Source organism: Osmerus mordax, chromosome 11 (assembly GCF_038355195.1).
Source record: "Osmerus mordax isolate fOsmMor3 chromosome 11, fOsmMor3.pri, whole genome shotgun sequence".
Taxonomy (NCBI): domain Eukaryota; kingdom Metazoa; phylum Chordata; class Actinopteri; order Osmeriformes; family Osmeridae; genus Osmerus; species Osmerus mordax.
Genome location: NC_090060.1, coordinates 8,712,090 through 8,724,589, shown reverse-complemented (window position 1 = coordinate 8,724,589; position 12,500 = coordinate 8,712,090). Strand labels below are relative to the sequence as shown.

Here is a 12,500-nt window from a genome sequence, read left to right as displayed (position 1 = left end):
AACTACAAGTTACGGCCTTGTCCGTCGATGTCGAGACAGGAAAGGATGACAAAAACAATCCGGAGACCTCTTATAGTAGACTATTCGTTTAGTTCAGTCAAGCGAGGGCGGTTCTGTATTAATTATAACTTGTTTATAAATTGTTGAAATAAGGCCTGTAATAATGTCTCATTAATAAGACGAACAGAATGCATTTGATGCACTATATTAGAATTACAGGTAGCTTATCAAAATATGACTGTCATTAAGTCGAACTTAAAAAACGAAATATTGAATCCAAATAGCTGTTTAAATTTAGACTATATGAGGCAAGCATTTTGGGAATGACAAATTACTTCCTAAACTGTCTGAAAGCGGCTGTTCTTTATATATATTATTTATATTCTATCGAAGCATTATTCATCATTGTTTTGTTTCTCAATTAACGAATGAAACAGCTCATAGAAGTATGAACTCCACACAAATAACTGAACTACCAACACAGGCAGGTGCATGAGGGCGCGTGTACACTGGCGCGCGCTCTCTGGCTCTGTCTCAGAAAGTTTGTAACACGTAGTTTAGTGGTCTCGAGCCATTCCCCAGTTATATTGAGGTCTCTCTGCCCCCTGTTGCTTTCACTAGCTTTTATCACAATTACAATGTCGCCCGTAGTCGTGTTTGCCTTCAAACACAAAGACCATTTTTTTACCTACCTGATATTGTTGAGCAGGAGCTGGTGCCGACAGAAACTAATATTCCAAAATGTTACAGTTTTAAAACAACACACATTCGCGTAAGGCGCACCGGCAGATACCGCAGGTGAATATATTTATTTGAGTATTTAAAATGTTCAAACACTCGCTGGTATAGTCTCTCTCTCTCTTTATATCTCCGCTTTGGCTTTACCGATTCAGATAAACCCCTTATACAGTTTGGGCCGTACGTACATGGGTCTGTGTGGATTTTAAACTATAAGAAATCCGATTCAATTAACAGCCGCAGAGAATCGGCTTTGGACACAGTGAAATTGTCTGGCCTCGGGGAAGACAGAGACACAGGCCAACAATCACTGAGTGGACAGTCGCTCGCTGCATCCCCAGGAACTTCACAGAATAATTAAGAAAACTCTTAATTGCGACGGTTTCTCTGCTTTGGCAAAGGAAAACCCCCACTTATTTGTATTTTGTCCCATTGAGTTGAGAAGATATTCTGTGATTGTAGGCAACCTCAAACTTTAAAGTCACTTTTGAGGGAAACATTTTTTCCCTGTGTATTATTTAAACCAAAAAAGCCAAGCCCAAAACATATACTAGCCTGTCTTTTGTAGATTAATATCAAGATCTGAACTAACAGAAGCACAAAAAAGGTACATGAGATTGAGTTTTAGGATGAGTTCAGAATGAGGTAAAGAAACAATGAGTCTTTAGACTATGGGCTACTCTTCAGACATTACTATAGAACATGAACATTGTTTATTTAGAAGGAAAACTTTAACCCTCAAGTCTAAGGTTGATAATTGATAGACAATAGAGGCCTATATGGGATTTATATCCTATTACTGTAAGATAATTATTATTATTATTTAATGATTTTTTATTTTTGTTGTACATTAATTGTATCATCATTTTTATTGATATTGTTGTTATTATTATTACTCAATGGTGAATGAACGGTATGAGAAGGCAGCATGTTGGGGATCAGCCGGGGGGATTTGATACAGAACAACGCGGTCTTTGTGTGTCTCTAATCCGGTCTGTACCCCACTCGACCCCCCACCCCCATCCCCCCATCTCTCCATCCTTCCATCTATTTCACTTCCTCTAACCGACTTCAGAGTCCAATTAGTTCTGTATTCTAACAACAGTATAAAATTAATGAAATTCGTTTTGCTGACCCGAAAAAGACAAGAGATTCGACACGGGGGTTGTGTTGTGATGGTTATCAAGTATGTCCCACCGGCCTGTAGGGCTCAGGAGAGCCCTCTCATCCTTGTCTCCATGCCTGATGTTTCTCGCGCGGTCACCGCTTCTATATATTTTTTTACTGTCAATATATTTGAGAGTTTTCAAAAAAATGCTTTGTTCAAATAGTAATATAATAGTAAATGTCTATACTATTTCAACCTCATCAAGTGACTACTTCTTTATAAATGAACTAAATTAGAATGACAAGATAAACACTAAACTAAAATTGAGTTACTAAACTTATTTTCGAGTTGTTTACGTATATGCTCTAGCATTATTTTTGCACAGGCCAATACTTTTAATTTCAGTTTGAAAGACAAGAATGCAAGAACAAAAACTAGCAATATGCATTAGGCCAACAAGTCTACTTTGTGGGTGTGTGTGTGGGTGTAGTTAGAGAGGGAGGGGAAGGGAGAGGGATGGAGAGAGAGAGAGATGGGGGAAGAGAGAGAAATAGAGAGAGAGAGAGAGAGAGAGAGAGGGGAGGGGTTAGAGTATCTACTTGGTAAGAACTTGGGTCTAATTAGCCAACCTCTTTCTTGGTTCTCTCAGTTCTGCCTTCTCGCCCCAGCTTATCGCTGCTCAAAGGAGACGTCTCGTCGGCTACACTTCGCAAGACAGGCTCCAGAGTTAAATTCAGGGAGCCGTAGACTTTACCGGGAGGAAACAGAACGAAGCTCGTCTAAACTATTTATTTATTGATACCAGTGCGTGCTTCTAAAGCGCACATTTTGGATAGAAAACATTGTCACATTTAAAACTGTAATTTTACCACATTCTGTTTAGTGTGTGGTTGGTTTTGATTATCTGTATGTGACTTAAAAAGAAACCGAATATTACTGACAGGCATCGCAAAAACTGCTGGACACCTGTGCTTGAAACGCCTCGAGCCACAGGTGTGATTTGAGGAGTGCAGGGCCTTGTAAACCGGTGCCAGTCTAGCCCTAAACCAAGTCAGGTACTTTTAGAGTGGGCGAGACAAAAGAAAAAGAGAAACAACCAAGAGATATAAAGCCTAAAAACCAACAAGAGAGATAGAGAGGGGTTGAAAGAGGCGGAGAGTGAGAGAGAGACACCCCCCCAGAGAGTAGCAGGAAGACCAGTCCCACGGCGTGAGACTAGGAGAGAGAGAGAGAGTGAGGGAGCAGTTTAAAGCCGGTGCAGGCATGATGTCCTACATTAAGCAACCACATTACGCCGTGAACGGGTTAACGCTCTCCGGCCCGGGTATGGACCTTCTACACTCCGCCGTTGGATATCCAAGTAAGTAACCATAGTTGTGTGAATTTTACATATCTTATAGCAGTTAAAGTCAGTAACATCTTATTTTAGTGAAGAAACCAATGTAATTCAAAGAGAATTTCAAGCGTCTGTCACTTCTCACGCGCAACCAGTGCGTAAATGGAGCGATGCGCAACAGAACCACCAAACGGTCCTGTTTTTACTGAATTCGTTTTAACGGTCAGCATTACAATTAAAATGTTAAAGACAATGTCTACATGCTTTCTCAGAGGCCCGATCATGCGCTTTTCTGACCTATAAATTCCGAGGATTAAGGAATAAAGGACAATAAAGCGCTTTGTTCAAGGAATGCCCTCGTGCGCACAAGTCCGTCTTTTGTTGTTTAAGTTAAGTTGGTTTATGCTAAGCCAAAAGAATAACATAAGGACTGTCAGCTATGTGGATGATAAATCACAATACTTGAATATTGACAGCTCAAAAACAAGGTTATAGAGTAGACGACTATTTGAAAAGCATCGTTGGTCTGACAACTATCGACTATGTTTTTTGTTAAAACTCCGAATAGTGCTAGAATGTATTTTGTGAGCCACGCTCAAATTCTCACAGCATACACGCACTATTTCAATGTGTTATGCATTCTCAATACACTCAGTTCATTGACAGAGAGATCAATGTAGATATTACAGTATCTACTGGAAAAATCCGCCTACACCAATGGAATATCTTTTTTCGTTTTTTTTTCGTTGGTAGATATTTTGGGAGGTCTATATTTATTTTTTATTTTTTAGCTCAGGTTTAGAATTGCGACTTTATTAATTCCACACTGCATTACAAAGAAAGTCACTAAAATAATTGTCTGGTTAACATTTTAAACTGGTCTAATTTTGAAATTGTGTTTCAAAAACGAATGCGTTTGACTTAATATCTTAGGTGATTTTTTTTTTTACGTATTGTGTTTTATATACAGGAAGGAACATGTTGGGCTCACTCACGTCATTCAATAGTCATAATTAACGTGTGTTTTCTCTGTTTCAGACACCCCGCGGAAGCAGCGTCGGGAGCGCACCACATTCACTCGAGCGCAGCTGGACATTCTCGAGGCTCTGTTTGCCAAAACGCGCTACCCGGATATATTCATGCGCGAGGAGGTGGCCCTCAAGATCAACCTGCCTGAGTCTCGAGTTCAGGTGACAAGCAATACACAATCATTACTATGTTTATTTTTTAAAGAACGTTAAAAAAACTCCACAGAATATAAACAGTATATTGACATCACAATGCTTGAAAGTTTGAGGAGTAACCCCTGCCCATTTGCCCGCCAGGTGTGGTTTAAGAACCGTCGGGCCAAGTGTCGCCAGCAGCAGCAGCAGAGCACGGGCCAGTCTAAACCCCGCCCACCCAAGAAGAAGGCCTCCCCAGCCCGTGAGGCCTCTGCTGAGCCCAATGCCAACACAAACGGGTCCTACAGCCCAGCGCCCCCGATCCCCGGCACTGCCATCACCCCCAGCTCCAGCAGCGCCAGTGCCACCGTGTCCATCTGGAGCCCTGCGTCAATCTCCCCCCTGCCTGACCCCCTGTCGGCCTCCTCCACCAACTGCATGCAGCGCTCCACAGGCTACCCCATGACCTACACCCAGGCCCCGGCCTACTCCCAGAGCTACGGGGGCTCATCCTCGTACTTCACGGGCCTGGACTGTAGCTCCTACCTGTCCCCAATGCACCCGCAGCTGTCAGCCACTGGGGGTGCCCTCAGCCCCATCACAGCTTCCTCCATGGGCGGGCCCCTCAGCCAGTCGCCGGCCTCACTGTCCTCGCAAGGCTACACGGCTGCCTCGCTGGGCTTCGGGGCGGTCGACTGCCTGGACTACAAAGACCAAGCAGCATCCTGGAAGCTCAATTTCAACACGGCTGATTGCCTGGACTACAAGGACCAGAACTCCTGGAAGTTCCAGGTCTTGTAGAGGGGAGAGGAAGGGGCAGGGCAAGATGTTCGGGGACAGAAAGGAAAGAGGAGGAGCTTAGATTTCATTCAGTTTAAAGAATTTTGGACTCACCAAGGTTTCATCGTAACAGTCTATGAACCCAATCGTAGACTAGATAACTTTCCTGCCTGTGTTTGGTTGTTCTGGGGGGAGGTGGCGTGTGGAAAGATCTGTTGATGTTTGGGTGTAGTGATTCTTAAAGATTTGACTGCAGAGGCAAAGACTGTAAGTGTGGCGGAGTCAGTGATTTATGATGTATTAGACAGCCAGGGGAAATGTTGTTCTGTGTTAACTATCATCCTGGAAAAAAACACAATCAAGTTACTGATGTGAAGAAATGACTCAGCAAGGACCAGGACTCCATTCCTACCTTGAAACCAATTGAAAGCATTGATATCTGTACAATGTGATTGAACGTGTTGATCATTACAATGGAACCATGATAGCAAGGTACCTGTTGCCAGGTCCACTGTTGTTTTCACAATCAAGGTTTAACAAACGTAACTTCAAACTGTGATTGACGTGAAGTGTTAATGACAGTTTTCACAAATCGGTAGTTAAAAGAGGACTAAAAGAGAAGAAAAAAAAATCTAGATTTGAACTATTGTCTGAGGGACGAGTTTGGTCCAAAAAAGGACATCTCCAGGCTTCTGCCTCTCAATGCTGAACTGAGATGCCACAGAGCCCAACACACCGGACAGAGAGAGAGACAGCCAGGCAGATAGACGGACAGGACATGCACATAGAAACAGACAGACCGGACAGGAAAAGCCTGACTGATAGACATGAGTGTCCCTTCAAAATCCCAATGGAGGGCAGGACATCCCGTCTCATCCTCAAACTGTCCAGCAGAGGGAGGAGTTGTCTCTGTGTTCCAAACATGGAAAGAAAGAGCTGACTCGGTTAGAAAGGGGGGTGGGGGGTGGGGTCCTGGGCTGTCTGTGAACGGGGGTTGATGAAGCACTCTGGGATATGGGAGTAGGCTACAAGTGTTTATGTTTGGATGTCTGTTCCCTTTCTGTCTTGTTGAAGGGGCCTGCATTGGGAATGAGGTCACCAGTTCTGAAAATCTACCCTTAACAAGCCCTGTTGCCGAATATACACTGTTACAATAAGACGTGTAGAGGAGAGAGGAGCTGGTTACCTCTGTATTACACCCACTGGTGAGAAGGGTTGTCTGTGTCACAGCCTGCGCTGAGGGAGGGTTACCAAGGGGGTTATTGAGGGTTATTGTTTCATCTTTTTGTATTAGACTATAACATTCTGTTTCTTAAAAAAAAATTGTGAATCCTTTAAAGTAAAATTGTGGTAATTTGTTTGAAGTTAATATTATTATCATTTGTATGAGTATCATCATTACTATTCATTCTAAACCTATCATTGATATTCTTTTTCTTTTCTTGTTTTGTAAATATTAAACTCTACTTGAAAATTCCTTCATGTCTGGTATCAACAATGCTACACAGACTCACCACACAACCATATGTATGTCTATCTTTCTTAATTTCTGCCAACTTTTGATTTTTCTGTTTATTTGTCTGGTTCTTTTTCTGAACACTGTTTTTCAAACTCAGGGGTTTTGTCCAATAAAGGTAGCAGTGATAGGAAACAAAACTGTGCACAATTCTTCATCAAATCCTGATGATTATTATACTGTGTTTATTATTTCTAACATTACGTAACAGACTAAAGATTAATAGAATTAATAGACTTTGTATATTCCCTCCATCAATTCATCCATCCCTCCCTCTCTCCCTCTAGTCCTCCCTCCTTCCATTCCTCTTTCCATCCAACTATCCATCCATATATTGTTTCTCTTCTGCAGTTGCCCCTTCCCCATGTTTGTTATCTGACAAGTATTGACATATTAAACAAGTGAACACTGTTTTTATCATTGAATCAGGCTTGCATTATGACAGTTACAAGCTATTCCTTAAGCTTACATCCTGTAGAGAACAATTTCCCAGTGTGTGTATGTGTGTGTGCGTGTTTTAAGTGTTTGAGTCTGTGTGTGTCCCCGTGTGTGTGTCTGTGTGTATGTTTCCATGGATGTGTCCTGGTGTGTTTGTGTGTGCCTGTTTTGCAGCATCCCAGAATATGATTCTAATCCCAGCAGTTGTGAGGGGAGATAGTGATGCAGGACAGGATCGAGGACACAGATTAGAAACGTGTAAATCTACATGGGCCCACTGGCGAACCTCCTGGATCATGAAAGACTGTTGATTATTTGGCTTCACTAATGCACATGGGCTTGTGTTCTGTCCTATCACTGCAACGCCAGGTGGGTCAAGGTTCAGGGGGGCATGAGGAATGCAGAGGTCTGGCCCAAAGCCATCACTCCATCAGTATGTGATAGAGTCAAAATAAGAGGAGAGTTAAACGGTGAAGAGAGATGATTGAGGGACGGTGGTGGGTGGAATAAGAGAAAGATAAAAAAGAGAGAGAAGCCAAGAAGAGATTAGATGAAAGAAGAAATGTAGTGATGAGTGTGTGAGAATGTGTGAGAGACACAAACTCTCTCGCTTAACGATACACACACAAACACACACACACGCACTCACTCACACACACACACACCAGAGTCCTCTGGTAATCCAGCAGCATATGGACCCTGTAGCCTGCAGGTTGAGAGACACACTCATACACTGTCGGCCGAGAATAAGGAGCACACACACTGGATTTAAAATATGATTCATTTCTTCTCCCTCTAATCCACGGCAAACAAGTTGCATGTCACTCTGTCACTCTGCCAGCCAGCCTGCCAGTCATCAAGCCAGCCAGATCCACTGTGATCCTGCCAGTCAGGTGCCAGTTAATAGACAGAGTAAGGCTGGGGCAGATGGTGGTGGTGGTGGTGGGGGGGGGGGGGGGGCATGGCAGATTGATACTCGATGGATTGATTATGAATTTGAGGAGCAATCAATGATATTTTGTGAATATAAACAGAAGTGCTTATCTTCCAACATGTCACTGCTCAAGTTATTCTCCAGATGAATTCAGTATGTTGGATTGAATATCACTGTTAACAAGATCAATGTTATATTCAGTATTATAGTATCACACACACACACTTACACTTTTACACACACACACTTACTGCTAAGGTCATTAACAGAGCTTACAGTTTAATGCCCAGTTATTACGCATAGTAAAGTCAATGTTAGGATCCTGGATTAACAGTAATATCTTGAACTCAGATTATAGTCTGGATTACAGTTTGGTCCATAGTCAACATTGAAAGGAAGTGTAGGATAAGTGTGAGAATGAGGCCTAAAGTTTCTCACACTCAGCTGAAGCCTATGTGTGTGTGTGTGTGTGTGTGTGTGTGTGTGTGTGTGTGTGTGTGTGTGTGTATGTTATCACCACTTCCCCACCTTGTTTTCTTGTCTACCTCCATCTTCCACAGCGTCCGTCCCAGTCTCTCCCCCTCTCTCCCCATCTCCTCCTTCTCTCCCTGTGTGTCCCCTCCTTCCCCCTCTCATCTCCTCTCCTCCCAGTCTGTTATTTTTACTGATCTAATTTAAAGAATGTTCCAATCCTCTTAGGTTTTGGCCCTTCAGCAAGACACTAAGTGAATTATTCAGGATTACAGTCTTGCTCTCTTTCTCCTCCTCCTCCTCCTCTTCCTCTATCTTCTTCTCTGTGATACTGCCCTCTATCTATCCCTCCTTAGATGTCAGAAAACTTCTGCCTCAATTTCTTTTTCCTTTTTTTCTGTACGCCCTTCCACTTAATGCCATTCCATCTTTTCCTTCTCTTTCCTTCACTCTTTCTTTTACACTTTTTACCTTTAACTCTCTCCTCTTCCCCTCTCCCTACTTCATTCTCTCCCCCCATTTCTCTTTCTCCTCTGTCTCTCTCTCTGTCTCTCTCTCTGTCTCTCTCTCTGTCTCTCTCTCTGTCTCTCTCTCTCTCTCTCTCTCTCTCTCTCTCTCTCCTCTTTCTTTCTCTATCTCTCTCTCCCTGCCTTTCATCATTCTCTTACTCTTGCCTCTCCCTCAATCACATTTTCTCTCCATCCCTCTTTCCCTCCCTCTATTTATCTCCAAATGAGAAATTGGTTCCAACATTACCACGACAGCTGCTCTTGCAGCAGAGTGCATTGTGGGTAAAACATCTTTAATTAACCTTTGACCTGCTACAGATGAGACAGAGGAGAACCAGATAAGACAGGAAATAGTTCTGAGCAGAATGAACAAAGATACAACTAATGAAAAAGGAATAGTGGATGACATAACTGAAAGAAAAGTGCACTTTTCCATCCAGTACAATTGATTGAAGCCTGTGTCCCTCTCTGAGAAAGTAGTCAGACCAGCTGCACTCCTGCTGCAATCAATCCTGCTGGACAGTCAGCCAACCTACTAGCCAGCCAGCCAGCCATCCTGTTAGCCAGACAGCCAGGGAGCAAACCAGACAGCCAGTCAGTCATCCAGCTAGCCAGTCAACCAACCGGCTAACCATCCAGTGAGGCAAAGAAACAGCCATTTTAGAAGGTCCCTCACTGCTTCCCCTGTCCCAAACACACACAAACACACACACTCTTACACACACATATGCACACACACATACACACACACACAGACCACACACAGAAAAACACCACACAGAGACAGACAGCACTTCTGTGATCTGGCTGGTGTAATATTCATAAACCATCAATGACATACAAAGCTTTACACATCATCTGAAAGATGAAGGGATGGTGGAATGGAGGGATGACAGGAAAGAAGAGACAAAAAAGGTAAACATATGTCTGGGTAAACAATCAACAATTAAGATAAACAAAATAATAAATGCAATTAGTTCACAGAAGCACCTGATGAAGAGAAGGAAAACAGGATACTGAGAGGAGGAGTGGAATTATATATCATGTAATAAAACAGCCCTTTATTATTATTTTCCTTTTACCCAGAATCCATCAGGTCTTCACCTCTCACTTGATATGAATCACCTTTACATGGTGATATTAGCCAGATTACTGTACAAACTATAGACTCTTATTCACACTCTTGCGTTCACTGAAACAAACATGTAGAGATAGTACAACCTACAGAGCACTGCTTTGTTCACTCCCCCCCAACACTCATATGCACACACACACACACACATACACACACACACACACACACACACACACACACACACACACACACACACACACACACATTAAGGGTCTCTGGACTTTCTCCTATCTCAAATGTCTCTTCTATCCCCCTGTCCTCTATCCATCTCTCCACTCTTAATGCCACTCTAACCCTCTTTTCTTTATTTTCTCAATAGTCATCTTCCTCCCTCTCTCTATTTGCCTCCTGTCCTACCTCACTTTCAGTAAATCCACCACTCCCTTGCTCTCTCCCTCGCTCTCCTAACATCCTAATCCAGCATTGACCTCAATCCAGTGATGTAATGGATCATGTGACACGGGGTACGAGAACATGGGAGGTAAAGCGGGGGGGAACATGTTTTAATCTGCCCCGACGTGTGGTGGTGGGGGTGGGGGGGGAAGGGGGGAAGGGGGTGGGGGGTCCAGTTAGTTTTTAAACATCAGCCTGAAATAGCACAACATGTTTGTTCATCAAGTCTGGTATTGTCTGCCCCACTGTGTGTGTGTTTGTGTGAATGTGTGTGTGTACGTGTGTGTCTGGGGGGGGGGGGGGACTTGTTTGTCTGTTGCATGGCTAAAATCAATAAACATGTTATGGTCCACATTGTGTTGATCAACACCATACTCATAAAATCTACATTTCATCTATGAGTTTCAACAACATCTTAACCAGCCAATATGTATGGGTAGTACACCAATGAGTTGAACCATATATGTTGGTTCGATAAGATATCATTATCTTGATGACACTTGAACAATGTTTCAGAAATAAATAGTTTTCCAACAGACTTTCACAGAGTTCTGTCCTTTCAAACTGAGCAAAGACCTGGTCCTGTTAGAGCTGTACATCTCTGAGATCTTCAGACAGGTATCCAATGAAAGAACAACTGGTTCCATGCTGGTGTCACTCTAATGTGTTTGCTTTATTGTGTTTCTTATTGACTGTCTATGTGTCTGCCATTGGTGAATATTTCTATATCCTGTAGTGCCTTCACCCAAACCCAGGTTCTGTTTACAACTCAGGTCAACAGGTCAGACTGTTCAGATCAACTCAGTGATGTCATACTAATGGAGTTAGGCTCATTAAGAAACACTTACAGGTTAAAGAGGTGTTTTAAAACAACCTGAAACATCCACACACACAAAGACAAGTTTATGTGTTACTAACCTTGGTTAGTTAACTTCAATGGGTTAAAAACTAAAGGTAAAGGTAACTATGTTTCATACATGCACATAGTGTTAAAAAAAACAACACCACAGCATAAACCTATACAGTTAATGAATGTTACTAATGCATGAATTTGTGGTGTGGGTTTTCTGTTACTGTATTACAGTTTTTCTCAGGCACTTTGGTGCATTTCTCACATCACTATTTACATTTGCACAACAGTTAGTTCAACCTCCACAACATTTAGTCATTTGTGCACATAATAGTAGCAGTTTCTCATTCCTTCCAACAAATTGCAAGTGCGTTTGGACATGCATCAATTGCTTTCATACAACTCTCTGCTGTTTTATAACATTATCATTTGTTTATGTCATGTCAGTCAAAATTAACTATACTTGTGAATGCTGAATAGTCATTCCATATAAAACTAATAGTCCTCATTTCATTGTTTGAGTCATTATATACAAAAATGTTGAACTAGTTGTCAAAATCTGTCAAGCAAATTTTAAAAAGTTTTTTTAAATCTTTTTTTTCCTGAAAATGTCTCCTAAATTGAACAATTTCTCTCAGGTGAATCTCAGCTTTCACTGAAGAGAAGGGGTGTGTGAAGTATCAGTTGCAACCAATGATAAGCCACTTCTCTATAATCATTGTCAGAGCTGAGTCCCATAAAGCCCCACTTTACAAGCACATATGAACCAAGCAGGACATAGTGTGTACCATTTCTACAATACTGTGACACAGAAATGGAAGGTCAGCCTTGAGGAAGAGGGGTGAGGGTGCGGGGAGGAAGGGGACAAAACAGGGGAAGAGGAAGAAGAGGCCAAGTACATAGGCGGATCCCTGATGTTGTTGTTGCATGTTGTACTGCAATATTGTTTATCGTTGTGCACAGCTGTACCCAAAGGGAGTTTATATTGTTATAAATAAGGGTGTATTTTTTCGTTTGCACAATGCTGTGAACAAATTAGAATTGCAAAGAGCATATGCAGTAAAAATGTGAAACATACATATTCAGTGTCTTGTACTCATTTACCTCCCTAAATACAGTAATGTGTAAC

The 12,500-nt window shown here is 42.2% G+C and overlaps 1 protein-coding gene across 1 annotated transcript; it reads left to right on the top strand.

Annotated features, from left to right (window-relative positions):
• Positions 1 to 3,109: 3,109 nt before the first annotated feature.
• Positions 3,110 to 5,146, top strand: otx5 (orthodenticle homolog 5). The gene is made up of 3 exons (XM_067246452.1): positions 3,110 to 3,206; positions 4,221 to 4,372; positions 4,508 to 5,146. The coding sequence occupies exons 1-3, from the start codon at positions 3,110 to 3,112 to the stop codon at positions 5,144 to 5,146; spliced, it is 888 nt and encodes a 295-aa protein (XP_067102553.1).
• Positions 5,147 to 12,500: the final 7,354 nt, after the last annotated feature.